Genomic DNA, 24384 nt, shown 5'->3' on the forward strand with positions numbered 1-24384 from the left:
CAGCCAGGCGCGGCGGCTCACGCCTGTAATCCTAGCACTCTGGGAGGCTGAGGCGGGCAGATCGTTTGAGCTCAGGAGTTCGAGACCAGCCTGAGCAAGAGCGAGACCCCGTCTCTACTAAAAATAGAAAGAAATTATCTGGACAACTAAAAATATATATAGAAAAAATTAGCTGGGCATGGTGGCGCATGCCTGTAATCCCAGCTACTCAGGAGGCTGAGGCAGAAGGGTCGCTTAAGCCCAGGAGTTTGAGGTTGCTGTGAGCTAGGCTGATGCCACGGCACTCACTCTAGCCTGGGCAACAGAGCGAGACTGCGAGACTCTGTCTCAAAAAAAAAAAAAAAACAAAAAAAAACCTACAAAACAAACAGTATAAAATATTGAAGCAATACAGAAGTATATAGAGTTAATAAAATTTTCACCTCCCTTCCACTCCTTCAAGCTACCTAAAACCACATTTATTTGGTGTAGCTTCCATATTTCTGTGTCTATTTGTTATGTACATATTAAAATCTATTATGTATACACGTAGACACATACAATTGAAGTTTAAAATGGAGTCATACTCAGCATTTTTTACAACTTTATTTTTTTCATATTATACCAGTATAGTTCTGCCTTATTTATTAGCTACAATTCAGCATTTCATTGTTAGAATGTACCATGATTTAGTCACCACCTAATTGATAGAGCTTTAAGCTGCCTTAGTTTTTTCACTACTCTTGACAATAGTGAAATGAGCATTCTTTTTTATTTGTCTCTGTACTGTGTAAACACTGTCTCAGAGAGCATGTGAGGTGACAAGCATGGAGTTCAGATTGTGACTTGGAGGAACTTGTGGTCCTGCTCCCTCGGGGGAGCATGTATTCTGCTCTGGGTCTGTCCTTGAGGAACCTCCAAGGGAGTGATCAGGATGGCCAGAAGTCTGTGGGCCATATTCTAGGGGCAAAATTCAAAAGAACTGGGGCTGTTTCTTGAGATCTTAGCTAGGACTGTTCAGCTTCTAGCTATCAGATGGGTTCTCATTGGGAGAAAGAATAAGGCTTTCCCGTGGAGCACTAGACTGGGGAAAAAGTAAGACAAATGGGTAGAAGTGGGAATTCCACAGACTTGGGCCAGTTTGGGTAGGATTCTGTGGAGCTAGACTTTCTGATGAATTGATTGACAGAGTGGTGGGTTTTCCCTCATTGGACACATTCAAGCTGAGGTGCTATGGATGGGCAGCACATGAAGCAAGTTGAACTCTTAAGAATCATTCCAACTTTGGTTGATCACAGCATTCCAGATGCAGATGGTGAGGGGCCAGGATGGGTACTGTGGGCTTGGTCAGGGAGGGATTGACTGTGGGTCAGTTTAGGGGAGACTGACACTGGAGGCGTCCCAGGGTATAGTGCTGGGAAACGTGGAATGCTGAGTGAAGCACAGTGAGAGATCTGACCTCATGTGCACTTCTGGTGCAGATGGTCTTCAGGTGTATGGACCATCGGGAACACAAGGATAATAAGGGGTCTGAGGATGATTCTTATGGTGGCTATAGGAGGAGGGACCATGTGGGACTCAACATGGTGATCCATGCAAGAAGATGATGTTTTCAACAGAGGGAGTAGCTTAACTGGAAATGCGTGGTGCTGCTTGATTACAGAGGAAAGAGGCCAGTCGGTTGGGGCTGGGGTTGGAGATGACCTTTTGGATTTCTTTCAGCAAATACTTGTTGTCTAAGTGCTTGGGATAGAGCAATGAACAGAGTAGTTAAATATTCCTTCCTTCACAGAGTTTACATTCTATTGGGGGAAACAAATTATGTAAATATATGTATTATAATATGTTAGACATTGCTAAACGCTAAAGAGAAAAGGCAGGAAAGGGGTATGTTATGCCAGTGGGAGTAGGGTTGAAATTTTAGAGTGTCTAGAAAAGGAGGGGCTTTTCCTTCATACAAGATGATGATTTTGAATAAAGACCTGGAAGGAGAGGGGGAGCAGCAAGCCATGTGGATAATATAGGGAAAGAGCATTCCTGGTACTGTAAGGGCTTTGGGGTAGAAACAAACTTTGGCTTATTTGAGGAATGACAAGAGCAAGGAGGCTGGAATGGAGTGAGCAGAAGGTGTTAGGAGATCAGGTTAGAGAGATCTAGATCCTTCAGGACCTTGTAGGCCATGGTACAGTTAGGATTTTTTTCTAAGAGCAGTGGGAAGTCATTAGAGGGTTCAGGCAGAGGTGTGATGTGACTTGACATATGTTTTAATAGGATCACCCTGATTGCATTATTGAGAATAGCCTGTTGGGGTGGAGATGGGGAAGTGGAGGTGGAAGTGGAGGTAGAGATGGCATAGAATAAGGGAAACCAACTGAAGAGGCTAATGCTGTAAACCAGGTGAGAAATGATGGTGGCTTAGACTAGGTGGCAGCAGTGGGAATAGTGAGGAGGTGGACGTGAGCAGCTGATTAGAGGTTAGGAGAATTAGTGAGGGGATTACAACTCTACCCCAAGAGGTAGGGCCCCAGGGTTAGTGGGAAATCATTGGAGGAAGAGACTTTTTGGAGAATAGTATCTGGATTGTGGTTGCATTTGGGGTAATACTGGGATTGGAACTTGGATTAGAGTTTGATTTGGGGCCAGGAATGGGATCAGAGTGAGAGTCATTGGTCTCTGCAGAGCTCAAGGTTCGAGTCTGGGTCTGGGAGGCACTATTGAGATTAAGACAAATTTTAGGGTGAGGATTAGTCTGGCGTCAGAATTGAAGATGGAGGCTAGTTACTCCTTTTCAACATCTTCAGACCAGGGTTGGTTGTAACCACCATCTCCTGTCATTGAGCTCCCCCAGGGGGTTGAGGGGTGTGGAGGCTATAGGGCCTTCTTCCTTGGGTGTCATGGGGGTGGATATAGGTTCGCCTTGCCTAGGTGAAACCTACTGGCCTTCCCAGGGTCCTACAGTCAAGGAGGGGTAGAGAAAGATTCCTGGTGCTTGACCCAGCTCCTTTTCCCTCAGATGGCCCACTGCGTGACCTTGGTTCAGCTGTCCATTTCCTGCGACCACCTTATTGACAAGGACATCGGCTCCAAGTCTGACCCGCTCTGTGTCCTTCTACAGGATGTGGGAGGGGGCAACTGGGTTGAGGTGAGGTGGACCATGGAGGTTAAGGTTGTAGAGGGAGGCTAGGACTGGATTTGGGGTGAAGGGTGTGTGACTATGATGTTTATTGGCCTCTGCCCACAGCTTGGCCGGACTGAACGAGTACGGAACTGCTCGAGCCCTCAGTTCTCCAAGACTCTGCAGCTTGAGTACCACTTTGAGACAGTCCAGAAGCTACGCTTTGGAATCTATGACATAGATAACAAGACAGTAGACCTGGGGGATGATGACTTCCTAGGGGGTGCTGAGTGTTCCCTAGGACAGGTATGTAGGGCCAGGGATTAGGATCCTTCAGACACAGGTGTTCTGTAAAAGCCCCATCAGGCAACCTCGCCTGTCTGGAGCCTGGAGGTGGGGGGCAAGCAGGACCTAACCCTGCCTGAGATCTTGAATCTTCCTCTACTCGCTGCTTTGCTCCAGATTGTGTCTAGCCAGATACTGACTCTACCCTTGATGCTGAAGCCTGGAAAACCTGCTGGGCAGGGAACCATCATGGTAAGGAAGGATCCAGCAAGGGTAGGGGAAGGGGGCTTACATCAGTGAAGAATTTGTGAGATGATACAGTATCCTCCACCTAGGTCTCAGCTCAGGAATTGAAGGACAATCGTGTGGTAACCATGGAGGTAGAGGCCAGAAACCTAGATAAGAAGGTGTGTCTGGAAGGAGGCTCGGGGAATCCAAGAATTAAGGGGACAGGGATGGTGCTGGTGGGGACAGAGGGCTGGCACAGTGGTTGTTTCTTCCTGAGTCTTGTAACTGAGGTCTCTGTGGTATTGGCAGGACTTCCTGGGAAAATCGGATCCATTCCTGGAGTTCTTCCGCCAAGGTGACGGGAAATGGCACCTAACATACAGATCTGAGGTGTGAAACCCCTGAGATTGGATAGGGTGAGGTAGGAGAGAATCTCCTGGGTCTTGTGTCTAGCAAGGTTTGGAACACAGGGAGAAAGAGTCTGGGTATGAAGGGTGGCAGTTCCTCACAGACCAGGCCACAGCTCATTGGAGGCCTCACCTTCCACCCTCAGGTAATCAAGAACAACCTGAACCCTACATGGAAGCGCTTCTCAGTCCCCCTTCAGCATTTCTGTGGTGGAGACCCCAGCACACCCATCCAGGTGAGGAGTTTGCCTCCTGAGTGGACTGAGCAGGGAAAGAGAGCCTGGAGAGGGACTTATTTATTCTTACCTGTTCCTTGACTCCTTTATTTCCATACACACCTTCCTCTCAGGTGCGATGCTCCGATTATGACAGTGATGGGTCACATGATCTTATTGGTACCTTCTACACCAGCCTGGCCCAGCTGCAGGCAGTCCCGGTGAGCACTGGCCCTGCCCAGGGCTGTGGAGGTGGGCCTAGATGGCTGTAGCTCAGGGGAGAGAGGGAGGAGAGGGCAGCTCGAGTCCTTGACTGATGCTCTGGGAGTTTTCTACCCTAATTTTTCTCTCCTCACCAGGCTGAGTTTGCATGTATCCACCCTGAGAAGCAGCAGAAAAAGAAAAGCTACAAGAATTCTGGAACTATCCATGTCAAGATCTGCCAGGTGAGACAATAGCCCATGCGACCCAGGCTCTGATTCCTGAGCTCCAGGACTCCAACCTTGTCCAGCCATGACTCTGGTTTCATCTGCAGGTTGAAACAGAGTATTCGTTCCTGGACTATGTGATGGGAGGCTGTCAAATCAACTTCACTGTAAGTTTTCTTACCAGGTATAAAAGAGCAGGTCTGGGGCTCCAGGTAGCCTTCAGTTCCCTTCCTTATCTCCTCCCAGGTGGGCGTGGACTTCACTGGCTCCAATGGAGATCCTTCTTCACCCGACTCCCTACACTACCTGAGTCCAACAGGGGTCAACGAGTACCTGACAGCACTGTGGAGTGTGGGCAGTGTGGTTCAGGACTATGACACGTGAGTAACTGTTTTCTTGGCCATCCTCATGCCCCGCAAATGCTTTAGCCTTTGAGCTCACAGTCCCCTCACTGCCTCTTCCCCAACTTACTGTCCTTTCACAGGGACAAGCTGTTTCCAGCATTTGGATTTGGGGCCCAGGTACCCCCTGATTGGCAGGTGAGCTCTCTCTTCCTCTCCCCCACTCCTATTTTCAGTTTCAGGGTCCTGATTTTGGGGGATGTGGTGAACTTACTTGCTGGTGGCACTCAGCTTTAAGAGGAGATGCAGGGATGGATCCCGGCAAGCATGCGCATGTATACAGCAAGTGCTGAGGACTAAATAGCTCCTGTAGGAATCTTGGTACATATCATAGAGCCTTTTTTGTTAGCACAAAGAAAGTCATGGGGGAAGAACTTCATTTTCATTCTTGCCTTCAGGTCTCTCATGAATTTGCCTTGAACTTCAATCCCAGTAACCCCTACTGTGCAGGTAAGTTTCCCCATCCACTTAGAGGCAGGTCTGCCCACAACTAGAGGGGCAAAGCCTGTACGGGCAAAAAAGAGTCGGGGGCAGATACCTGCCTCCATTATCCAGCGGGTGGATTTTATAGCTAGGCCTCTGCAGTCAAATCATCATGCCCCAATGACTTAGAGCAAATTGCTTAGTCTCTGTTTGTTTTGGTTTTGTAATAAGACAAAATATTTTAGCATATTGAGCATTCAAGGAGAGGATGCAAGTAAAGCTGTAAGCATGGTTCATACTAAGTGCCCTCTAAAAAATGGTAGCTGTTATCATCATCATTATTATTTTTACCCAGAAGTTCACAGGTACTTATTTGGGCATCAGTGGAAGCCTTGGTTACCTCCCTGCAAGATACTTTTTGCCAGAGTCCCACAAGCCCTTTTGACTAGAGCCAAAACCTTATGACTCCCTAGCAGCCCCAGGCGGCCAACAAACTGAAGTGGAAAGTTTGACCTGACCTGATCTGTCCTGGGTTTTTAAATTTTCTTTTAAGTGTGTATTTTGACATAAGTTCACATTTAGAAAAAAATGACAAGAATAATCATAGAGGTTCAGGTTATTGGAACTCAGGGGTCAGGGCCTGAGTCATCGGGGCTATTGTTTACCTTCACCCAGATTCCCATATGTATATAAAGTATGTGTGTATACATATGTACATATATGTATGTGTATGCATGTATACATATATATTTGTTTAATCTTACTTTTTTCCTAAAATGTTTGAGAATGTTGTGGTGAATAGCCTTGCCCCAAGTTTGCCTCTCTGACCCCACCAATGTTGTACTCAGCATCATCCACTTGGCCCTTTACCCCTAAATACTTTAGGGTGTGTTTCCTAAAATCAAGGACATTTTCTTCCATAACCACAGTCCGAAATCAGAAAATTAACATCAATACAATACTATTACCCAATCTATAGCATTTATTCAGATTTTGCCAGTGGTCCTAATGTCTTTCACAACAAAAAAAAAAAATCTTAGATCACACAGTACATTCAATTATGTCTTTTTATCTAGAAGAGTTCTTCATGTCTTTCATGATAATATTTTTGGATAATAGAGGCCAGATAATTTCTAGAATGTCCCTTGGTTTGTGTTTACCTGACATATCCTCAGGATTAGATTCAGGTTATACGTTTTTGGGAGGAATACCACCAAAGTGGTGCTGTGTATTCTTCTCGGTGCATCGTATCAGGAGGCACATGATGTTGATTTGTTCTATCACCAGTCATGTTAATTTGGATCGTTTTGTTAAGGTAGGATCTACCAGGTTTCTCCACTGTAGAAGTACTGTTTTTCCCTTTGTCATTAATAAGTATCTTTTGAGGCCAGGTGTGGTGGCTCACACCTGTAATCCTAGCACTCTGGGAGGCTGGGGCAGGCGGATCGTTTGAGCTCAGGAGTTTGAGACCAGCCTGAGCAAGAGCGAGACTCCATCTCCACTAAAAATAGAAAGAAATTATATGAACAACTAAAAATATATATAGAAAAAAAAAAAATTAGCCAGGCATGGTGGCGCATGCCTGTAGTCCCAGCTACTTGGGAGGCTGAGGCAATAGGATCGCTTGAGCCCAGGAGTTTGAGGTTGCCGTGAGCTAGGCTGAGGCCACGGCACTCTAGCCCAGGCAACAGAGTGAGACTTCGTCTCAAAAAAAAAAAAAAAAAAAAAAAAAAAAAAAAGTATCTTTTGAGAAGATACTTTAAAGCTATATAAATATCCAGTCACTCGTCAACTTTCACTCCCAGTTTAAAAATAATTTTTGTTTTTTTTAATAGATGGGGTCTTGCTATGTTGTCTAGGCTGGCCTCAAACTCCTGGGCATAAGTAGTCCTCCCACCTCAGCCTCCCAAGTAGCTGGGATTACAGGTGCACCGTACTGTGCCTAGCTACACTCTGTAGTTTTAACATCCATTGATGATCCAGTTTTTTCTATGAGGATTATGAAATGATTTTATAATTCTTCCTTCAACATTTATTAAGAGCTTTTCCTTTTTCCCCATAATTATTTACTATCTGTATAGATCCTTATTTTATTAAATGGATTATAATTCATTATTTTATTAAGTAGGTTATAATCTGATGCTCAAACTCTGTTGGTTTTGTGCAGGGGATCCCCTTAATCTGGGTTTTAATTCAAGCTGTGATTTAGGGCAAGTCCCTGCCTGTTTTTGAACTTTAGTTTCCTCATCTGTAGGACAGAGATATGTACACTGGGTTACAGGGGTGATTGAATGAAATGCACCCAGGTTCCCAAATCTCCTGGGCTGGGATGGGGTGATTTCAGGAGTGGCCTAGTTTCAAGAAGTTCAGGATTTTACACTGTTTTTTGCACTCCTCTGCAGGCATCCAGGGCATTGTGGATGCCTACCGCCAAGCCCTGCCCCAAGTTCGCCTCTATGGCCCCACCAACTTCGCACCCATCATCAACCACGTGGCAAGGTTTGCAGCCCAGGCTGCACATCAGGGGACTGCCTCGGTGAGGGCTGTGGGCGACAGTGGCGATGGTGGTGGTCAAAGGCTCCCTTTGAGGGCTGTGTAACAGGGGGCTTCTTATCTGTGTGGGAATGTGTGGCTGGGGGGTCTGGAGGGATATGGGAGGGAGGATCTGCCTCAGTACATAAATGGGCTTGTCCCCAGCAATACTTCGTGCTGTTACTGCTGACGGATGGTGCTGTGACAGATGTAGAGGCCACATGTGAGGCTGTGGTGCATGCCTCGAACCTGCCCATGTCGGTGATCATTGTGGGTGTGGGCGGTGCTGACTTCGAGGCCATGGAGCAGCTGGATGCTGATGGTGGGCCCCTGCGAACACGTTCTGGGCAGGCAGCTGCCCGTGACATAGTGCAGTTTGTGCCCTATCGCCGATTTCAGAATGTGAGTGGGGGCAAGTTTGATCTGGGGGTTTACCCTTCCATCTCTCCCTGATGTGAGTGGGGATACTTGCCCTTTCCTCTAAGTCTGGGGCAGGGTTGGGTGTTGGGTTTGTATCCTTTCTTGGGTATGAAACATAGACCTTGGGCAGCTGTTTTGAGCCATCACTGACCTTGCCCTTCTTCTCCTGGCAGGCCCCTCGGGAGGCATTGGCGCAGACCGTACTCGCAGAAGTGCCCACACAATTGGTCTCCTACTTCAAGGCCCAGGGTTGGGCCCCATTCAAGCCACTCCCTTCCCCAGCCAAGGGCACTGCACAGGCCCCCTAGGCCTAGATTCCCTTGGAGGCTGTGGCCAGTCCTCAGCCCTGTGTCCCCAAGGTCCCTCTGGGCCATGGCCCAACCCGCACACTCTCCTCAGTGCTAGCACCTTATATTTTTTGATACTTTTATACTTGTTTCTGTTGTCACTGCTCTTGATCCCCGATGCTTGCCCCTGGTATCCTCATTCAATAAAGAACAGTGAAGACCACTGCCTTGCCGCCACTATGTGTGTTTTGGGTGGGAGGCTGCTATTAGCCATATTTACTTTGCCTCCCTGAGCCTCAGTTTGTGGATCTTAGGGGTTGTTGAGTGAAAGATGCCTCTGGTGTAATAGCCCCACTCAAAGAAATTGGGTATTCCTGGCCACATAGCTAAATGACTCCCACTATTTTTGAAAATATGAATTTTGAATTTTCAGCACTTCAGCCTTCCCTCCCTTAGGGTAGAGCTGAGCTGGGAATGCAGACAAGATGAGCAGTGCTAGACCTCATAAGAGGCAGTAAAGGGCAGGGAGGGATGAGTTTTAAGGGGGAGCAAGGGCTATGTTAGACTTCCTAGAGGAGAGAGCAGGGTAGTTCTGGTACTAAAAACAGGTGAAAAGCTTGAATTTTTTAACAGCTAACTTTTATTCTCTTACTACAGAATTAATACGTATATTTGTTTTAGAAAAAATTTTAAATACAGAAAAAATATCACCCAAACTCTTCACATCCCAATGAAACAAAGTTGGTGCATATCTTTTAGTTTATACAGTTTTAGCATGGTTTAAATTTTTTTTCTAATTTTAAAATGTATGTTGGAAAAAAAAAATGTATGTTGGTACAAAATTATTTCAAATATAAATATTGTACAAAACAGTGGAGTAGGTGAGGGTCCCTGTTTTTCCTAGGTCTGACAAACTTTTTCTAAATAGGATGTTAAACATACTGTTTATACCTTGTTTTTATTTATTACCTTTTTTTTATTATATATTTTGGCTGTCATTCCCATTAGAACTTATTCTCTCACCTCATTCTTTTATTTTACTTCATTTTTTAGATTTTTAGAGATAGGGTCTTGCTTTGTCGCCCAGGGTGGAGTGCAGTGGCACAATCGCAGTTCACTGTAACCTCATACTCCTGGGCTCAAGAGATCCTCCTGCCTCAGCCTCCCGAGTAGCTGGAACTATAGGTGCATGCCACCATGGCCAGCTAATTTTTCTATTTTTTTGTAGAGATGGGGTTTGCTATGTTGTTTAGGCTGGTCTCAAACTCCTGGCCTCAAGCGATCCTCCCGCCTCAGCCTCCCAAAGTGCTGGGGATTACATTGTGCCCAGCCCTACCTCATTATTTTATTTTATTATTTTTTTGAGACAGAGTCTCGCTCTGTTGCCTGGGCTAGAGTGCCATGACGTCAGCCTAGCTCACAGCAACCTCAAACTCCTGGGCTCAAGCAATCCTTCTTCCTCAGCCTCCCAAGTATCTGAGACTACAGACACGTGCCAGCACACCCAGCTAATTTTTCTGTTTTTAGTAGAGACAGTGTCTCACTCTTGCTCAGGCTGGTCTTGAACTCTTGACCAAAAGTGATCCTCCCACTTCGGCCTCCGAGAGTGCTAGGATTACAAGTATGAGCCACTGTGCCCAGCCTACTTCATTATTTTTAATGCCTACATATTATTCTTGTATGTGAGTGCACCATAGTTTATTTAGCTAATCTCTTATTTATGGACATTTGAGTCCCAGTTTTGTTCTCTTATAAGCAATGCAGTAATGAACATCCTTATATGTTTATCTTTGTACACTTACAGGAATATTTGTGAAGAATTTGTTCTAAAAGCGGAAAAGCTAGATCAAAGTGTATATTTAAAATTTATTAGATATTGCAAATTGCCCTCCATAACAGAAGTTATGGTCAAACTTACCCCTTTTGTTAATCTGATGGGCAAAAATAGAAAAAAATATCTAACTTTTAGTTTAGATTTATTTACTTTTTAATATATTTTAATTTCTTTTAATCTTCTCTGTATCATTCCAATTTTAGTGTATGTGCTGCTGAAGCAAGCACTAGATTTATTTAAATATGAATGCTAGGTATCATTTCATGTTTGTGAACTGTATTTCTTCTCAATAGCCTATTCACAGGCTATGTGTGTGTTATAGACTTTATTCTGTTAAAGTTATTAACCCTTCATCTCATACATGTTGAAAATATTTCTTCCCAGGCTGTTGTCTTACCATTTATAGTAAGTATCCTTTGGCATACAGAACTCTTTTAATACGGAAATTTAAAATTTTTGGCTGGGCATGGTGGTTCACGCCTGTAATCCTAGAACTCTGGAAGGCCAAGGCGGGTGATTCGTTTGAGCTCAGGAGTTCAAGACCAGCCTGAGCAAGAGCGAGACCCATCTCTACTAACAATAGAAAGAAATCAGCTGGACAACTAAAAATATCTAGAAAAAATTAGCTGGGCATGGTAGCACATGCCTATAGTCCCAGCTACTTGGGAGGCTAAGCCAGAAAGATTGCTTGAGCCCAGGAGTTTGAGGTTGCTGTGAGCTAGGCTGATGCCATGGCACTCTACCCTAGGCAACAGAGTGAGACTTTGTCTCCAAAAAAAAAAAAAATTTTTATGTGTGCCAATTTGCCTTTTAAAAAGTTATCCATAGGTCGTTAATTACTTTCTATGACATTAAACATTCTGCCACTTATTGCCATTTCTGTTGGCTTAATATTTTGTAGCATAATTTATCTACTTGGATACTAAGTTTCTAGTTTTCTTCATAAACAACACTGTGATAAATATCCTTATAGGTATTGCCTTTGAATACATCTATCTTTTCTTTAGACACATTCTTAGAAATGGAATTGCTGGGATAAAAGTATAAAAAGTTGTGAATTTTTTGGTTTTTTTAGAGACAGGATCTTGCTCTTTTGCCCAGTTTGGAATGCAATGGCACCATCATATCTCACTGCAGCGTCCAACTCCTGGGCTCAAGGGATCCTCCTGCCTCAGCCTCCTGAGTTGCTGGGACTACAGGCATGAGCCAGCACACCTGGCTAAGGAGTATAAAAAAGTTTTAAGCCTTTTGGTTCCTATTGTGAAACTGCCCTCTAGAAAAGCTATATTATATTTCTAAATTTAGGTTTTAAGAGCACTCAATCTTTTTCATCTTCAAATTACAAAAGTAATATCCCCCAATTTTAAACAGATGCATGTGTTCCCACCCCTCGTGTGTGTGTGTGTGTGTGTGTGTGTGTGTGTTAGAAATTCCCAGTTCCACTTTCTAGAGGTGTAACCACTGTTAATAATCTGATTATTCTTCCAAAACGTGAACACACTGGGAAGGATCCTAACCTGGTATGTGTTTCTTTGCCCACACTGGTCCCCCTTTCTACTCCTAAGTAGAATCCTATCCTTTGATGCCTTTTTTCTCCATCTTTTTTCCCCTCCAATGCCACTTTTGACCCTTAGAGTAAAGAATTCTTGGATCTGTAAATGAATTGTCCTGTTGCCTGGAGTATCTTCTTTCCCCTGTCAGGCTCCTTCAGGACAAGGACTGGTGAATACTGGATCACCTATCCCGTGCCTAGCACACAATTGGGCACTCAAGTCTCAGGACAACCTGAGTAGGGGCTAGCAGGCCTGTACTCTGAAACTGCCTGGAGGTTCTCAAGTCTCCTTAATTTTTGAGTGCCTGGAGAAAGGGAGTAATTTCCCCTCCACCTGCACCTAGGAGTTGGGGACTTTCCCAGACACTGGGGGTGAAAATTGAGGAGGATAAATGTGGCTTCAGGCTGCCTGGCAGCTCTGCTGGTAAAACAGGGTGGCCTCTGGAGGAAGGTGGGCCAGGGTACTACTCTAGTGCTGCTCATCATTAGCTGTGTGACCTTAACCAAGTTTCTGACCTGAGCAGTTTCCCTCTCGGGTTGTGAGGATTAAATTAGGTAATGTGTATAATGTGCACAGCACTGTTTCTTGTACATGGTAAGCACTCCATGAACATGAGCTGCTGCTACTATGTTGATCTGGACTTCTCCAAGAAAAGAGGGTGCATTGGGAGGTAAACCCCACTATATTCCTAAGACAAAAGCAGTCAGAGCTCTCCCAACAGAGCACCCCAAAGCACTCATCCAGCTTCCTTCAGCAGAGCTCAATTCTACAGTCAGCATGTAGCTCAATTCTACAATCAGCATGTTTAATGAGGCCCCCCAGTGGCCCCTGTGGCACTGTCCCCTGCCCCCTCTGAGGTACGCACACCATGGGCACGGACTCGATACAAGCACGTGAAACGGGGATGGCCCCAGTTGCTTAGAATCTGGATCTTCACCTTGGGGAAGGCAGCTGGGGGGTCATTCTGGGGAGACAAATGGATCACGCCAAGACATACTCTCCCAAGGGCTGCCCTCCTCCCCAATCCTCCATCCCTCGCTGCTCCATTCCCTTAGCACCTTCACCCCCAGAGACAAACACACCTGCAGGTGGAAAGTCTGAATCTCAGATTTCTCCACATCGAAGGTGAACTTCCCCAAGAAAACTTCAGTCTCATCATCAACCTGGAGGCCCTGATGAGTGAAGAATGAATGAACAGTGAGGCACAAGTGGAGAGGAGAAAAGTTTGCTGAGGATCTTCTATGAGTTCAATAGCTGTATGCACGCTGTCATGTATTTTTTTCTTTATTTAAATTGACAGAACAAGAATGTCATATATTTTTTGATGGTAGGATACTGTAGTGTGGAATGTGGGCTCTGAGAAACTGGGTTTTAAATTTTAGTTCAGCCAATTGTTGGCTGTGTTACCCTGGGCAAATAATGTCACCTTTCTGAACACTACTTTCCTCATCTGTAAAGAGGAATGATGGTAGTACTTCATAGGTTGTTATGTGGATGCAATGAGATAATGCATGGAAACTGTTTGGCACAGAGTGGGCGCTCAATAGGCCATAACTCATATTTGGACATGGTTACGACTATAACTTACAGCAGCCCTAAGAGGCAAATAGTAGTATCTCCATTTTATAGATGAGCAAACTAAGACTGAAAACTGAAACCAGTTTTCATGACTGCTTGGGGCTTTCTAGGTAAAATCCCCCACCTCCTGACCTCGGCCCCACTCACAAAGACTGCGAAGTCGCGGGGGGCGCTGTTGGCTCCCCCGGTGTGCGCCACGCTGGGCGGCGGATGCTGCAGAGTGATGTCGCTCAGCTGCACGCGACCTGGCAGCCGGATCACCACCTGGCCCTGGTCGCCCTCAAAAGCCCAGCAATTCCCAGGGAACACGTCTGGCTGCAGACGGGCAGATAGACCATCAGAACCAGAGGACACAGCGACTGCTGCTCCTCCCCAGCGTGGGCGTCGGATCAGGCAGGCTCCGCCCTCAGCTCGACCCCGACTTTGGTCCCTCCCGGAGCTGCGCCTCCAGCCCTGGTCCCTGGCCAGCCAGATCCCACCGGAGGGCCCAGTCCTCAGCATTGCCAGTTCATCCTTGACCTCGCCCAAAGCCTTACCAAGCCAAACTAGGCCCCGCCTCCAGCGAGGCCCATCCTCTGCCCAGCCAGGCCCCACCTAGCGCCACGCCCTCAGCTCAGCCAAGTCCAGTCTCCAGGGAGTTGTTCTGGGTCCTTTCCCCAGTCTCCCGTCCCTGGTCCCATCCCGGGATTCTGTTTCCAGCTCACCTCCAGGATAACCGTGGGCGGTCGTGCATAGTTCCAGAAGCTGAAGCGATTCCAGAAGTAGGCAGTGTTCGTGTCTTCGTAGTCGTGGGATGTCTTCTCTAGGTCAATGGAGGCTCCTGGAGCAAGGAGAAGTAACCCTCAGGGGCTCCTCCAGGCCTTACCGACAGCTGGGGGACGGTCTGCCTGAGGCTCTGTCTTCTTCGGCCGGCCAGGTGCGTAGGTCTGTCTGTGTCACTTTCTCTGTCTCCCTGTATCTCTGGGTCTTACCAACAGAGCTCAGCGCATAGTCGGGTTTCCGCACAAAGTCCTCATTCAGCCTCTGGAACACCAGCTTAGCCACTCTCTGAAAAGAGGGAGGGCGGGGGAGCGGGGCTTGCGGGCTGGTCGTACAGGTGGGCGGGGTTCCCCGGGAACTAGGTGCTCTGGGGGCGACATTGTGGGCCCCGGGAGAAATCGCGCGGGGCTTAGATCCTCCGGGGGTTTCCAAGGTGGGCCGGGGCTCACCTCGCTGTTGGCTGCGCGGACGCTGGACACCTCCTTGTACAGTTTACCCAGCTCGGCCTGGAGCTGCTGCAGCTGCTGCCCCTGGGAGCGCACGCGCTCGTGGTACTCACTGGAGGTGGAAGGTTGGCGCAGTGCAGTTGGCTCCCTGTCCCCTTGGACACCTCGCATAAGGTCCCCCATGCTCCCACCTTGGAGCCCTCCAATTTCCCACCCTAGGTGCCCTCTTTCACCTTAGACTCAGCATCTCCTTAGGTTCCTGTTGGACGAAGGGAGGGACAAATACCGGGCTGCTCAGTTCCCCGCCCCTTTCTCCCACTTCAGCCTGGGAACAGCCAGACTCAAAGGGCCTACTTTTTGAGGACTGTGCCCCATTCCCTAAATCTTCCTTAACCTTCCAGGATCACAGCCTCTCAGAGACCCTCAAGCAACTCTGGGCACAGTCCCTCAGAAATCTGTATATCCAGCCCTCCAGCCCTTCTTCAGGATTATAGCCTCTGGCACTGCTCCCCTCCCAGCAATCCAGGAGACTCCCCACAATCTCCAGGTTCACAACCTGCCACCCACCCACCCACGGACACAGTCTCCCCAACTCACATTCTCCAAGGGAGGGACCAGACATAGGAGCCCCAACCAGAGTGCTGGAGAAAGAAGGGGGGGGAGTCTCAGGAGAAGGGAAAGGAAGAAAAGGGAGTTCCTTGGCATAAGGGGACAGTGAGACGAGTCCTGACAGGGTTGAGTCTGGGGAGGGTGAGGAGTCTGAAGGGGCGCTAGCGGGCTCTGAAGGGGAATGGGAAGAGCTTCTGAAGGGGCCGAGTGGGCTGAAGAAAATGTGCTGGGTTTGGCTCCAAAGCAGGGAGGGCTGGGGGCCCCGGGAATTCACCAGCCCTCACCTGCCAGAAAGAGGCTCAGCAGTGACACAGCCGTGAGCAGGAAGCGGATGGAACAGACTTCCCTGAGGAACCGGAGGGAGGCTGAAGCCCCAGACCCTAGTCAACCCCCCAGCCCCCACCCTGGGGTTCTAGACCCAGCTCTTGCGAACACGACTCAACCAGACCTGACCGGGCTCAAGCATCAGCCAGGTCCTGGCACTGCTCCCCACCCACTCCAAAGAGCAGCCCCTGGGGTGCCTCGTCCCTCCCTCTGACCTGTACACACTGACCAGCACGTCTCCTACCACGGATAACAGCACGCTCAGCACCTGGAAGAGTAGGCCTGAGGACAGGACAGGGGGCTCAGAGAGGGGCAGAGAAGATGAGGCGGCGGGGACTCAGAGAGCATAGTGTTCCAGGTTCAGAAGGGGTTCAGGAAGGGGACCAGGGGGTGGGCCCGGGGCTCATGCAGAGAGGGGTGAGGGGTGGGCTGGGAGAATCAGATGGGCGCTAGGAGAATGAGTTGAGAGGCTCTGAGAAGGGGCTGGATAGTCAGACATGGGCGGGGGGCTCAGAACGGAGAACCAGGTCTCAGAAATGAGAACTGGAGTTTAGGGAGGGGAGCTGGAGGGTCAGAGGGGATCGGGACTGGCCTGGCTCGTACTCAGAAAGCTCTTGGACACCCGCGGGGTAGGCATCTCCTGCCTGAGATCCAGGGTCGAGAGAAGGTCGAGCCGCTCCTCAGAGACTACAGGAGACTCAGCCGGTTCTGCGGGAGCCCAAGGGCTCCATTGGGCCCTTGCGCACCGCAGGCCCACTTTTCCCCCCGGGACCCGGCCGCAGGTTCCCCAGCCCAGATGCCAAAAAGCTCGGTAGCCTCTCAGAAGCTTTGCTCCCCCAGCACCACCCTCCCAGGTTTGTCTGCGCACTCTGAGTCCCGCCCCTCACGGAGGCCCAGTCAAGAATTGGTCCCACCCCGCAAACGGATGCCCCGCCCCCAGCCTTAGCTTTTGGCGCGGCCCAGTTGTCCCAGTAGCCACTCACACTAACACTGAGGCCGCGCCTCCTCGGTGGTGCCCAATCACAAGATTTCCCCGCCCCTTCCCACGACCGCCCATCACGCGGAGGCCCCGCCCCTTCAGAGATCTTATTTAGCACCTTCCCTTTACCCTACAGGCCCCTTCCCATAGGAGGTGCTCAGACTTCATTTTAGGCCCGCCCCACGCCCCGCCCCGCCCCGCAGTCCCCGCCCCCTCCATCCGCTCACCCGAGTTTGACCCCGCCCGCACCCGAGGCCCCGCCCCTCACGGTTGCCGCGCCACAGGCGGTCTGCCCGTTGTAGGTCCGAGGCGCCGGCTTCTGTCGAGAGCTTCCTGCCCAGGTGGTTTCTCCGGGCACTCCCGCGTTCAAGGCGGGCTCACCGCAGCTCGAGCCCCGGGCCCTTCTGCCCTCGGCCTCCCCAGGCCCCGGCCCAGCTGACCGGTGGCCGTTGCTGTCCTCTGAGGTAACGCTCACTGAGCTGTTGCTGTTGTCGCTGTAGAAGTTGGGCGTGTGCTTGCGCGGGGACGCAGCCGAGCCCGTGCGGGGGCTCCGCCGCATCCTGACCGGGGGCCGCCCCCTCGCGGACGCCAAAGTCGCCGCCGCAGTCGTCAAGGCCCTGGGCCCTCCCTCAGCAGCTGCGCGCCGCGGGGACCCCACGGACCCAGCGTGCAGCCGGCAGGCCCCGCGGCCGGACCCAACCCTCTGGCCTGTGTCTGGGCCCGGCTCCTGACGTCACAGAGGAGACCACGGTCTCTGCGGAACGTCCTGGCCGCGCGTCACAGAGCTAGTGGTGACGTCGCTGGGAGCCATGGCAGCCTCTCTCACTCTTTCTGACGTGTGAAGACAGCAATGACATCGCAGCACCTCCCAGAACACCCCATCTAAAATTGCACTCAGAGTAAAACAATTTCTATCCCCCGGCCCTGCTTTTTCTCATGCATGCTGTATGTTTGGCTTATTTCGTTATTGCCTGTCATGCCCACTAGAATGTCAACTTTATGAGGGCAGAGATTTTTGTTTGTTCACTGCTGCATCCTCCAGCACCTAGATAGGCCTAGCATGTAGTAGGTGCTCCAATATTTGTGACTGAATGAGTGTTAAGAAGCAAGCCATCACCCCTTGCACTTCTAGATAAATATTTAGTCCCTTTTGCTCTGCAAGTCCCGCAGCCCTTTCCTCCAATCCCAGTCATCAGGCCAGAGAACTCTGCCCTCAGGGTCTGCAGGTCTCTCCTCCAGCCCCATGTTCCCCAGGGGTCTGTGGGGTGTGAATTCAGCACCCACCAATGATTATACCCACACTCAAGACTGTACACCTGAGCCATGGAGAATGGACTGAGAAATCACAAATGGTCACAGCCAGAGGACCAGAGGCTCCCAAACTCTTGCTGTGCACCAGAAGACCAGGCACACCTCGAGATCCTACTGCAGCATTTCTGGTGTGGGCCCAGGGATGCACATTTTTAACAACCACTTTCATGATCCTGATTAAGGACCACACTTCAAAAAGCAATGCAGTGCATCCTGTGCAAGTTACACAGCTAAGCAAACAGGTCTAGAGAGGGTAAAGGACTTCCCTGAGACCACGTAGTGCATAGCAGATTAGAATTCCAAAATCCTTCCCTCCAGCCTAGTACTCTTCCCACCCCATCAAACCTTCCTTAGAATGTTAGGAAGTGGAAGTGGCAGTTCTTAGAGGGGTTGAGGCACAGGAACAACCTGTTAAGCTGTGTTCCAGCCTAGAGGGGAGATGCCCATCCCAGGCTCCAGAGGGGTAACATTAATATCTTGCTGATTAGACACCACAGACCCCAGGAGGAGGAAGGGAAATGAAGGCCAAGACACTGCAAACTAAGAATTCTTGTCTGTACATCCTACCTTACCCCTTACCCCTGGCCTATTTCATGTTTGACTGTCAACTCCTTTGGGTCCCAGTGTCCTCATCTATTAAAAGGGGAAGGTAAAGCCCTCCTTCAATATCTGAGGGTCTTCAGATCTAACCTGGACCTTGCTTAGAAACAGAACAGCCCATTCTTCTTGCCTGGTGTTTTATGGACCCCCAAACTCATTTGAATACCTAACAATGGAGAAATAGGCAGAATGGGGCTTTCCCACCCCAGTACAGAGATGGAAAAACTGAAACACAAGGAGGGACCGTGTCTGGTTCAAGGCCACATAGTGAGACCCAGCTCCTCTGTCTAATCTTATCTGCTGCTGCTGCTGCCGCCCCAATATACATTCCTTGTATTCAGGCCAAACCAAACAAATCACCTGTCCCAGAACACACTCTGCATTCCTCTCCACTGCCTGGATGTTTGTCTCTGCTCTCAACTTTTGTCCTCTCAGCCTATCTTAAAAACTCCTTCAGGGACGCCCCTCTGGCCTCCTTCTTCAGACTTTCCTGACCCTGACCCTTTCCTGCTTTGATGGGAATTGCAGTCTTTTTAGGCTGTGTTAGGTATTGGAGTCTGTGAAGCCACTGGAAGATAGAACACGTCTGATTCACCATTCTGTGGCTGCACCCCCTACAGGGTGGTATAGCACAAGTCTTGCACATATGAGGTGTTGTTAAATAGAATAACTAAGTGGATGGCTGTGAAATGCAGTAAATGCATAATTACTGTTACCTATTATGGGTTCAGACTTCAGGATGCATTTATTACTTCATTCAGCAAAAGTACTGCATATCTGTTTAAGGGTTATTAACCTAAGCTAGGAGGTCTTTGTCCAGAAGAATGTACACATGCTCAATATTTTACAGAAAATGTCAAAGGTTTGTAGACTCTATGGAACAATTCTATGGTCCCACTGGGGCCCTAGTACCCCAAGTTAAGGACCTCTGGCTTCTGGCTTGAACACCTACCGTGTGCAAGCTAGGGACACATATTAAATCACTCATTAATTCAATAAATATGTTGAATACGTAATGCTGAGGGATAGGGGATTAATTTATTAATCCATCCATTTATTCAAACAGTATTTTGAGGATCTACCATGTGCCACACCCTGAACTGGGCACAGAGGATAGAAAGATGAACAAGAAGGAACATAAGGCCCATGCCCTTGAGGCCTCATAGGCTGGCAGGGACCAGACTGGGGTCCTGTCCTCTTCCCTTGCCTCCATCCCCACCCTATCATAATTCCCACTCCACAAGGATACAGGATGGAGGCTGAAGCAGTCCTGCCAGCTTGTAGCTAGCTGGTGCAGGCAGGGAGGATTGAGCTAACTATACGGACCTTACCCCTAACTCTCAGTCCCCTCCTCCCTCCCCACCCCTGACCCCTAGGCTTGATGCCTCTGTGTTTGACTAAAGGGCAGGGATTGCTGAACCTGCTGGATTAGTCCAGTGAGTCAGAGGCGATTCAGGTGGGTGGGCAGGAGGGCAGGCAAGCAAAGGGAGTGCCAGTGGCACTGGGACCATGGCTCTGGCTGTGTGCATGCGGCAACTAACAGGGCTGCCGGGCACCCACGACCAACAAGTGAAGCTCAGCTTCCGAGGTGAGGCTTGCAGGGATGCTGTAAGGATTTTTGGAACTGGAGGCTCTGGATCCTCCATTCCCTAGACCCTGAGCCCAAGCCCTCAACATCTTTACAGCCTCTCTCCTTTCTCCCTCAGCCTGATATCTCCTCTGCCTCCTTTCCTCCCCATCTTCTACCTTTCTTTAAGGGTGAATACAGGAGGGACTGGACACTGGGCCAAGGATGGAGGAGGAAAATGACTTTTGAGGGGGCTAATAAATGACTAGTTTCAGTTCTGAGCAGGCTTTATCCAGAAAACAAGAAAAATTCGCTGTGGTCAAGAAGCAGATATTGGCGAGGTCAATATAGTTGGTTCCTGGAAGGGGGGAAGCTGATCTGTTTACTATCAAGTCCATCCTGGAGTTAGGGGGCTCATTCCTGGGTTTTGGGAGGTATAGTCTTGGGAGGTGAGGGGTCAATGTCAGGCTTGAGAGGTCAGACCCAGTTTAGAACAAGTCAGTCCTAAGACTGGAAGGATTAGTTTTTGATGGGTAGTCAGCCCCACATCAGCCCTAATTTGGAGTCAACCCAATGTTGGAGGAATCAGTTTCCAGTTTGGGAGATCAGTTCTGGAGTTAGCTCCAAGTTTGGAGGGTCTGCTTCTGTTTCAAGGATGGGAATAGGCTCTGGGTTGGGGACAAGGGCCAGCCCAGCATTGGGTGTCACAAGCTTCCTCCTATCCCTAGCTGTTCCGTTGGCCCCACTATGGGGCTCCACTGGCTGGGGAGTGTTTGTCTGTGCAGGTGGTTAACTGTAGCCGTGTGTTCAGGCCCAGGTGAGTAGGCCTGGAGAGACTAGGATGTATGTAAGGCTGGGGGTGGCTTGGTGCCATTCTCCTGGGTCACTCTTGCTCTGTGCCACTCACCCAGGCCTCTGGGGACCCTGGTGATCTCCCTGCAGCAGTTACAGAATGCTGGGCATTTGGTGATACAGGAAGCCCTGGTGGAGGAGAATCTTCGAGTGTCCCGGGTGCCAGCACGAGGCCTGAAAGTCCCATTTCTCAGAGGGGAAAACCCAAGACCCAGACAGGAGTGGTACCAAGGACCCCTAGCCAGGAGGGCTGGACTTAAGGGTCAGGGGTCCCTTGAAGGCCTTTCCTGAGTCCCACATGAGCCAAGAAGCAGATTCAGCTCTGAGGCCCAGGGGTGTGATCATGGGGGAGATAAGGAATTCTGTGCTGCTCCCTGACCCTGCAGTAGGCTCAATTCTTGTGGGAGACAAAGATGAACCTGGTTGGATTTTCCTGGTGCTTCATGGAGGGTCATACAGCCCAGTAGACGTGGACGTGGTCTCAAATCTGAGATCTGCCATTTAACATCTGAGAACTTGGACAAGTTATTTACCTGTTTTCTCATTTACATAATGTATAGTTATACAAAATGTTGAATTTTTCATTCAATCTGTCATCATTTCTTGAGCTCTTATTATAAGCCAAGTGCTGTGCTGAGAGGATTTGCCCTCTTGGAGCTCCCTATCTAAAGAGGGAAGCAAACATTAAACAGATATTCACACAAATAAGTGTAAAACTGCAACTGGTGGGTGTTATGAAGGAGCTGGTAGGGACTGGGAGAGTGTACAACAGATACAGTGACCTATTTGGGGGTCAGAAAAGGTTCCCTGAGAAAGTAGTGCTTGAGCTTAGACCTGAAGGATGACAGGTGTTAACTAAGTAGAAGGAGAGAATGTTCCAGGCAGAGGAAAAGGCATATGCAAAACCCCAGTGCCCTGGTAGAGCACAGCTGGGGTGCAGAGCAGAAGCAGAATCCAGGATGAGGTGAAGCTGGAAAGGTTGGTGGGGCCAGACCATGCAGAGTAGTGAAGGCCATGGTCAGTGATTTCCAAGGTCAATGAGGGAAATTTGGAGTCAAGTTTGGCCCACTCAAGAAGTAAGTTGCACATGGTAAGTTCTTAATAGGTTGTGAGTAGTCAGCATTATTAATCATCAGAGAGAAATCACAAGGTACCATAGATGCAGGTCGGGAAGGTCTCTGTTTATGGATGAAGTAAAAGGCATTGTCCTTGAGCCTCTCTTAGCCTCCGGGCAGTTAGAGCAGCTGAGCTTCGTGGAGCTCTTCCCGCCGCTGGCGCGCGGCCTTCGACTGCAGCTGAGGGACGACGCGCCCCTCGTCGATGTGGCTCTCACCACGCACGTGCTGGACCTGAGGCAGATCTCCCACCCCGGCCGTGCGGGTGAGCGCCTCTGGCCTCTACAAACTCCACCTCCACTCGCCTCTGCCCGCTCAGAGCCCCAGTCGCGCCGAGGGTCCCATTCCGGACAGCAAACTTCATCCTCAGGACCCAGCTCCGCTTAGGAACTCTTGTCCACCCCACAAAACAAACACACAAAAACCACAAACCAAAAAAACTGCTCCAAACCGGCCCTGCCCTCTGGAGCCTCACCTGTCGCCCCCAGACTGTGAACCCCACCCTCAGCTTGGCCTTCGTTGACAAAATCCTGACCACAGCTGCATGTCCAATAATCGTTCAAGCCCTGCCCTTCCTACAAATTTGTGTGCACTGAAACAAGCCGGCTCACCCATGTCCACTTACCCCAGCCCCTTGCAACATACCTCCGCCCCAATCCTGATTCCACCCCCAGGGCTCCATCCCTGTCCGTCAGTATAGTGCCTTGGGGAGCTGAGCTGGTTTAGAAGTGTCCCCAAGTCGTGCTCCAGGCAGTGCATCTGCAGCCGAGCCCCTGCCCTGCTCCCACTTTCCAAGGACTTGGAGGTGATACGGGTGTGGTTCATAGACTGACCTGGAACCCACTTGCCTCCTGCTCCCCTCCAAAACACTGCTCTTGTTCCCTGCAGCGGGGTTTAACCCCACCTTCGGCCCGGCCTAGGTGCCTCTCTATGGCTCGCTGCCCAGCGGAGGCCTCCAGGATGATCTTCAAAGTCTCAATGAAGGCCTTGGCCAAGGCATTTGGTTCCGTGGCCGCCTTCTGGTGGCTGTGTCCATGGAGGTGTTAGAAAGGAGAGCTGAACCTGAGCCTCCTTGGCCCCAACAGGGGTCCAGGTTGTCACGGCTCACACGAAAGAAGAAGAAAGCCAGCCGGGGTCAGACTTGACCTGCAGTTCCACAGCACATGGACGCCAGCCCCAGTGCAGCGGGGCCTGAGATTCCTAGTGCCATGGAGGTGGAGGTGGAGGAGCTACTGCCACTGCCAGAGGTAGGGGCTGGGACTTAGCAAAGGGGGCTGGGCCACTTTCAGCCCTGAAGGGTGTAATCCACTTCTAGGCATTAAAGCACCATGAAAGGGGTCTCAATTTGGGGGCTTGGGTGAAGAGTGCAGTATGTGTATGCTTGAGTGTATGTACACATGTTGGGGGAAGGAGGGCTGCCCAATTAGGGGTGGACCAGAGAGGACCAATCCCCAGGGCCAATGCCTTGGGGCTGCAAGGGGCAGAGAGGGAGGTGGGATACCTGTAGTGGCTAGGCCTTGGTTGCAATGTCTCTCTGTGGGCATGATGGCCATGCATAATCCAGGACATAATCCGGGCTGACTCCAGCCTAACTCCCTTCCCCAGAACGCCCTGGCACCCTGCGAAGATTTCCTGCTCTTTGGTGTGCTCTTCGAGGCCACCATGATTGACCCTGCTGTGGCCTCCCAGCCCATCAGCTTCGAGATTTCCATTGGCGTGTGGCTTAGCCGACTCCCTGAGGGTCATGTTTTGAGGGTGGTCACTCTTGTTTCAGACCTTAGGCCCCAGGCAAGGGCTGTTGACCTTTATTAAGGGGTGGGTTCTGACTTCAACTGAGGCAGAGGCGGCTGAGGGAGGGGCCTGACTCTCAGCCTGGCACCCGCTGACCCGTGCTACTCCTGGGGTAGGTCGAGCGGGCCGCCAGGAGGAGCAGTTGGGCCGAGGGTCCAGGGCCAGGGAGGGAACTGAGGGCACAGTGGCAGAGACGCAGCCTCTGCTGAAGTCAGACGCAGGAGGAGTCGGGCTGGAGGAGGAGGAGGAGCTGGGGACTCCTGCGCAGTGGCCTGAGCCCATGGACGGCAGCGGGTGAATGCTCCTGGTGGCTGAAAGGAGGGTGTTGGGAGGTCCCCAAAGACCC

The 24384-nt window shown here is 49.9% G+C and overlaps 3 protein-coding genes across 15 annotated transcripts in view; 2 read left to right on the forward strand and 1 right to left on the reverse strand.

Moving 5' to 3' along the window:
• LOC123622391 (RNA-binding protein 12) overlaps positions 1–8943 on the forward strand; it is a 34996-nt gene extending 26053 nt beyond the window's left edge. For 10 of the 12 annotated variants that reach the window (XM_045528715.1, XM_045528713.1, XM_045528714.1 and 7 more), the window contains 15 exons: positions 2993–3121; positions 3221–3400; positions 3557–3631; positions 3715–3786; positions 3917–3997; positions 4161–4250; positions 4364–4450; positions 4589–4675; positions 4765–4824; positions 4904–5037; positions 5142–5196; positions 5457–5508; positions 7884–8017; positions 8179–8415; positions 8607–8943. In XM_045528715.1, the coding sequence (XP_045384671.1) occupies positions 2993–3121; positions 3221–3400; positions 3557–3631; positions 3715–3786; positions 3917–3997; positions 4161–4250; positions 4364–4450; positions 4589–4675; positions 4765–4824; positions 4904–5037; positions 5142–5196; positions 5457–5508; positions 7884–8017; positions 8179–8415; positions 8607–8741 (1608 nt within the window). In that variant the 3' untranslated portion in view covers positions 8742–8943. Of the gene's footprint in view, positions 1–537; positions 1295–2992; positions 3122–3220; positions 3401–3556; positions 3632–3714; positions 3787–3916; positions 3998–4160; positions 4251–4363; positions 4451–4588; positions 4676–4764; positions 4825–4903; positions 5038–5141; positions 5197–5456; positions 5509–7883; positions 8018–8178; positions 8416–8606 lie in introns of those variants that run through there. The other 2 variants (XM_045528707.1, XM_045528704.1) reach the window with 2 other exon arrangements.
• Positions 8944–12891: 3948 nt separating this feature from the next.
• SPAG4 (sperm associated antigen 4) lies at positions 12892–17539 on the reverse strand. Of its 2 annotated transcripts, XM_045528717.1 has the most exons (12): positions 17052–17539; positions 16427–16531; positions 16039–16105; positions 15784–15845; positions 15488–15531; positions 15124–15149; positions 14894–15002; positions 14657–14732; positions 14390–14505; positions 13833–14000; positions 13190–13279; positions 12892–13071 (listed from the first exon to the last, which is right to left on the reverse strand). In XM_045528717.1, exons 1-12 carry the CDS (start codon positions 17359–17361, stop codon positions 12913–12915), a joined length of 1332 nt encoding a protein of 443 aa, XP_045384673.1. In that variant the 5' UTR covers positions 17362–17539; the 3' UTR covers positions 12892–12912. The 2 variants fall into 2 exon arrangements, with proteins under 2 accessions (XP_045384673.1, XP_045384674.1); XM_045528718.1 differs by lacking the exon at positions 13833–14000 and having other exon boundaries at positions 17052–17520.
• A 2683-nt stretch (positions 17540–20222) lies between these two features.
• Positions 20223–24384, forward strand: part of LOC123622244 (fer-1-like protein 4) — a 31005-nt gene continuing 26843 nt past the window's right edge. The window contains 8 exon segments of the mRNA XM_045528426.1: positions 20223–20301; positions 20566–20621; positions 21009–21097; positions 21192–21394; positions 22357–22512; positions 23136–23494; positions 23853–23961; positions 24155–24332. Of these exon segments, the coding sequence (XP_045384382.1) occupies positions 20223–20301; positions 20566–20621; positions 21009–21097; positions 21192–21394; positions 22357–22512; positions 23136–23494; positions 23853–23961; positions 24155–24332 (1229 nt within the window).

Source organism: Lemur catta, chromosome 17 (genome assembly GCF_020740605.2).
Source record: "Lemur catta isolate mLemCat1 chromosome 17, mLemCat1.pri, whole genome shotgun sequence".
In the NCBI taxonomy this organism is placed as follows: Eukaryota; Metazoa; Chordata; class Mammalia; order Primates; family Lemuridae; genus Lemur; species Lemur catta.

Bases quoted from the DNA above. Each gene is read 5' to 3' on its own strand.
- SPAG4 (XM_045528717.1), bottom strand. From the start codon at position 17,361: ATGCGGCGGAGCCCCCGCACGGGCTCGGCTGCGTCCCCGCGCAAGCAC. The intron at 14,506-14,656 runs GTAAGACCCAGA...TCCTTGCTCCAG, and splicing joins CTATGCGCTGAGCTCTGTTG to GAGCCTCCATTGACCTAGAG. The intron at 13,280-13,832 runs GTGAGTGGGGCC...TTCACTCATCAG, and splicing joins CCCGCGACTTCGCAGTCTTT to GGCCTCCAGGTTGATGATGA.